Genomic DNA, 5,000 nt, shown 5'->3' with positions numbered 1-5,000 from the left:
TTGCAATACTGAGCGGTAGATCCAGATGACTTAATTTGACTTTCAAGAGAATTGAAAAATTTAGGGCCTTGGAAGCGGATTGAAAATTTTCGTATATTAGTTCGAACTAATGGAATAAAAAAATTGCAATTGGATGAGTTTCTAGTATTATGAGGATGAATATAATTAGCCAGTGTAAACATGTCATTAAATGAATTCAGAAGTAAACCTTTAGAGAAGAAAAACATAAACTTGCCTAAATGAAACAAAACAACATCACTGAATTTTAAAACTTCGAGATCTCAAAAAATAGGATCTGTGTGGGAATCAAAGAGAACTTTAGCAACAATTCTAATTGCTTTTTTCTGGAAAGTAACTACTGTAAACGTCCATGTATAAGCCGCACTTTTTTTTCACAAAATTGAAGCCATAAATCAAGGGTGCGGCTTATCCATGGATACATCTGTGTTTGGAGTTTAAAAAAACCTAATTAGTATTCATACAACTTCTTAAGATCTCAGTAAAGAAACATAAAAGAAACTGAGAGCATGTTGTTGTTTTTCATTGACTTTTTAATGAGTGGTGGCTCCTAAAGGAGCCATTTGTGTCTTCGAGTGTTTATCGGCGAATCTCGCTCTCCAAGAGTTCTTTCAAGCAATTGATTTTCGCTTTACTCGAACAAGTAAACACCAACCTACAAGGAATCTCCATTCCTCCGCACAGCTGTTTGCAATGACGTCTTCGGCCAATCACTTCCACGCATATCTTTCCGCCACATGCGATAAAATACCACAAAATTCGTGAGTACTCGCGAGGTAAATGGCCGACTGTTTCGTTGTCCTTTACCACCTTCTCGGCAAATTTGTCGACTGCATTATCAAGCTCCTATTCTGCATGAATTTTTTTCGTCTATTGCGGTTACATCTTTATAGACGTGGTCATGATACCCAGGCCCTGGCCCAGACTCCTCCCCACATTTAAAGCTTGGCTACTAAGCACTCGTTCATTTTGTTTCAATATCGAAGGAATTTCAACGTTATGGTGAAACCTTGATTGTTTGTCCTTGTTGGTTTATAGCAATAGAACTTTACTGGAACTTCAAACTTTATTGTATTACATTTTTTTCCAAAATCTGCGCTTCTAAATTCGGGGTGCGGCTTATACATGGACGTTTACGGTATTATTTTTAAGTTAGAATTATAGGTCAATCCACACACAGAAACGCAGTAAATTAAGTATGGATAAATTAAGCTATAATACAAAATATGAAGAGAGGCTGTAGAAAGGCAAAAACTTTGAAATTTTTCTCGATACATTTAAGATGTAAGGTTTCCAATAATATTGTAGATTGTGGCTTTTACAGGATGAGAACTTGTTCTATTCAAATGTATAGTTTGTTGTCATTCCTTAATTCTGTTGGTTGCATAGGAGATAAAAATCGGGCAAAGATACAGTGTTCAAAGATTTGGAATATTGTGTAAGCACTCTGCTGCCTCTGTTGGCATCTCTTACATTGTGCTACTGTAAGGGAACTGTAATTTTCCTTTTATAAACAGTGCCTATGTCTGCTCAAGTAAATGATAACGATATTGATCTTTAGTTAATAGTTTATTAATCTCACTAATTAGCACTATTACATTAATTTTATAATACATGTTAGTATAAATACACAGGTGATTATACAAAATCGCACGCTCTCATTGGCTAGCTATCTCGGATTATCGGCCGATAATCACCTCGACGGACAAAATGGCTGCCAGTAGTCGTTTTGCCACTGTAAGTGAAGATGATTTCGCGTTGAAATGTTTTTTTTTAGATTCTCTATTTTGAAATAATCACCTGTGTATTTATACTAAAACAATTATTCGCCTCAGGTTCAGTGATTATCGGTGAATATTCACCTCGACTTCGTCTCGGTGAATATTCACCGACAATCACTTCACCTTCGGCGAATAATTGTTAATTAATCTCACTAATTAGCACTATTACATTAATTTTATAATACATGTTACAATATTGTTTCTAGGTCCAAGGGCGAGGGACTTTTTCATGAAGTCTGGCTTTCCTGTAGAGGTGCTATCAAAAATATGGTAAGGTACTGTAGTAATTTATTGAGATATAAAAGCAGTAGACACAAAAATATTAATGATTTAAAGAATTATATCTGGTTATTATTTCTTCTTTCTCTCAGTGTTAATATGTACTGCTGGTTCCATATTGGGTAGCAAGCTAAAATTTTCCCTTAGCTTTTGGTATTCAAAACATGCCTTCCTGATGATCTTTGCCATTTCCAACAAGGCAGCCTTTTGGAGCAGTTCGTGTATCTTTATTATTATTATTATTATTATTATTATTATTATTATTATTATTATTATTATTATTATTATTATTATTATTATTATCATTATCATTATTATTATTATTATCATCTCAAAACTCTTTATTGAAAGAATATTGTGCTGTGATATTACAAGTGACTGCTACTAGCGACATAATGTGTCAATGTGCATGGACTTTGATGATGATCAGCCTGGTTATAACTGCATCTCTTGTTGAGACCACCCAGAGGCTGTGGTTGAAAACAAGGCAGTGCTTAAAGTCTTTAAAACTACCAAGTTTCAACGTCACATTCGAGCTGTTGTCGTGGATGAGGCACATTTTGTGATTGACTGGTTATTGTTATCATTAATAATAATAATAATTATTATTATTATTATTAATTTTTTCTAGTGGTGTTTGACAATAATGAGGACTATGACAAAAATGATGTTCATTTCCTTTTGTACCAAAAAATCTTCTTTTGGTTTGTTAAAGGCACTTGTCAGACATAAATAAAGATAATGCTCTGGACCTTAACGAGTTCTGTATTGCCATGCACCTTGTTGTTGCATTGCGGCATGGCTTTGATTTGCCAGCAACTCTACCCGCAGTCTTGATGCCACACCAGAAAGAAGCGGCTCTCACAGGTGATGACATTATTATTGTATAACACACTGGTTTGCCTGTCAGCAACAACAAAGTGGCTTGCTTATTCATGATCAGTGACAACTTAAGACTATGCCCATGGTCATTTAAGTGGCCTAGGATCAGAACACAGTCATTAAATCTTAAATCCTGATTCAAGGTGTCTTGTTGCCACTAATTAACAACTAGGTATTCAACCGAAGTGGAGATGGCTAGTGGTGGGTATTGGCAAGGTAAATATCCACCACTAGCCACCGACACTGAGTATAAATTGTATACGAAAACTGAGTACATTATGGTATACACTAAAACAGTGAGATAATAATTATAGGACAAAAAGATGATTTCCACCAATTTTTTCCTGCAATGATTACAATATTTTCGGGCGTCAATTCCGCACGAGTTGCTCAGAGGTGAGTAGTGAACAATTATTCTAAGAGGGCATGCTAGATACATGTATGAAGTGATAGATAACCAACAAGGGGCGTAGCACCGAGTTGGTTATAATCACTTTATATCCAGCAAGCCCAAGTAGAAGAATTGTTTTATTAAAAACTCCAGGAACAACAACTCTGATCTTTCATTGAAGTATCGATTTCTGCCTTGGACAATTCCGGTCCAAAACGGCTTTGTCCGCCATTTTTTCTCAGAGCTGCAAAAAATTGAATGCTTTCTGCTTACTTTATTGCTGACGCGTTCCTTGACCATATTAGGTACAGCAGATATATGAACTGATAGCCTGTGTCCATTGAGCCAATGAAAGTGCTGGAAATCTGATACCGGTATTTTTAATAACAAAGGACATTTTCAGAGTTTGAGTAGCCAATCCGAACGTGCCTTCAACGCTATCCACTGTTTTAGTATATACTAAATAAAGTTAGTATCACCCAACTAGTGGACTAATGCAAATCCTGCATTTTAATTGGCTACACTACTAGAGGTCTATTAGTAATAGTCCTTGAGCAGCCAAAAGCGTGATGCTTTCTTTCATTTTATTCCCAAATAAGTATTTCTTCAACTTGCATTTGCTAACTTTATTATTGCCTTTTCTGTCAGACTAGTTGTGTGATACTAAAAGAATTAGACCCTTCGCCCTCAAGGGCCACGGGTCAATAGCCCATTCGGCTTCACCTCATGGGCTATTGACCTGCATAGCCCTTGCGGGTGAAGGGTCTAATTGTTAATTATCTGGCCTTTGAACAAGTGGGACTGGACTTAGAAAACCATTTAATCAGTGTGAACATTTGATTTAGCTCAGTTGGTCTGATTTCACTGATTTGCCCTGCAGTCTCTGCGCACTCATTTGAAAGGCTTGAGAGGAATGCAGATGGAGATATAGAACATGAAGGGAGGAATGTTTCATCACCAGATGTAAGACTTCAACTTTTGCAAAGTTATTTTGAAGCATTTTACATAAGCACGAATGTGATGCAACGCTGACACAAATATTGTAAGTTAGTAATTTTAAGCAGAATTTTGGCATGCACATTTTAACGGAAAAATCAAACATTTTTTACTTGAAGACGAGAACTTTGTGTCAGATGTACAGACATTGGTTGAGAAAACAATTTATTTTCCTTCATAAGTTATTAAAGATTCTACATCGTGACTGCCACAGATGTGGATAAATGTGATTCTGTAAAACACCGGTAACTTTAACATGAAAAACTGACATCAATTTGTTTTTTACAATAACAAAAAGGCAGAGGGATCAAAATTAAGTCAAAACACGAGACGAACGCGGGACAAAAATGCGAGAAACTTCAATCTGACGCAAGCAATATCCTTGCATAAATTATAAATTTATGTGTCTGTCCGCTTATTGACAATAAAAATTAACCAATGAGCGCGTGAGAATTTTGCAGTCATTGTAAAAAATAGTTTTGCATTCCTCTAATTTTGTAGCGTGTTCCTAATGAGCCAGTGCACCAGAAGGATGACACACCGCTTGATAACGAAAATGCGGGGAGATCCAGATCATTCTCTGATCCAACATCAGTTGAAGATGCTGCAGATGGGCAATTTCGAAGGGCCAGCGTACCAGCAAGTCCTGTTAG

General features: G+C 36.2%; 1 protein-coding gene across 2 annotated transcripts in view; it reads left to right on the top strand.

Annotated features, from left to right (window-relative positions):
- Nucleotides 1–5,000, top strand: part of LOC137996868 (ralBP1-associated Eps domain-containing protein 1-like) — a 24,736-nt gene that overhangs the window by 12,943 nt on the left and 6,793 nt on the right. For both annotated transcript variants that reach the window (XM_068842488.1, XM_068842489.1), the window contains 4 exons: nucleotides 2,006–2,069; nucleotides 2,794–2,945; nucleotides 4,232–4,314; nucleotides 4,849–5,000. The exon at nucleotides 4,849–5,000 is cut by the window's right edge and continues 650 nt beyond it. In XM_068842488.1, the coding sequence (XP_068698589.1) occupies nucleotides 2,006–2,069; nucleotides 2,794–2,945; nucleotides 4,232–4,314; nucleotides 4,849–5,000 (451 nt within the window). The remainder of the gene's footprint in view (nucleotides 1–2,005; nucleotides 2,070–2,793; nucleotides 2,946–4,231; nucleotides 4,315–4,848) is intronic.

This window comes from Montipora foliosa, chromosome 3, assembly GCF_036669935.1.
Source record: "Montipora foliosa isolate CH-2021 chromosome 3, ASM3666993v2, whole genome shotgun sequence".
NCBI classification, from domain to species: Eukaryota; Metazoa; Cnidaria; class Anthozoa; order Scleractinia; family Acroporidae; genus Montipora; species Montipora foliosa.
The sequence above is the reverse complement of the archived record's forward strand: the minus strand, read 5'-3'. Positions and strand labels throughout refer to the sequence as shown.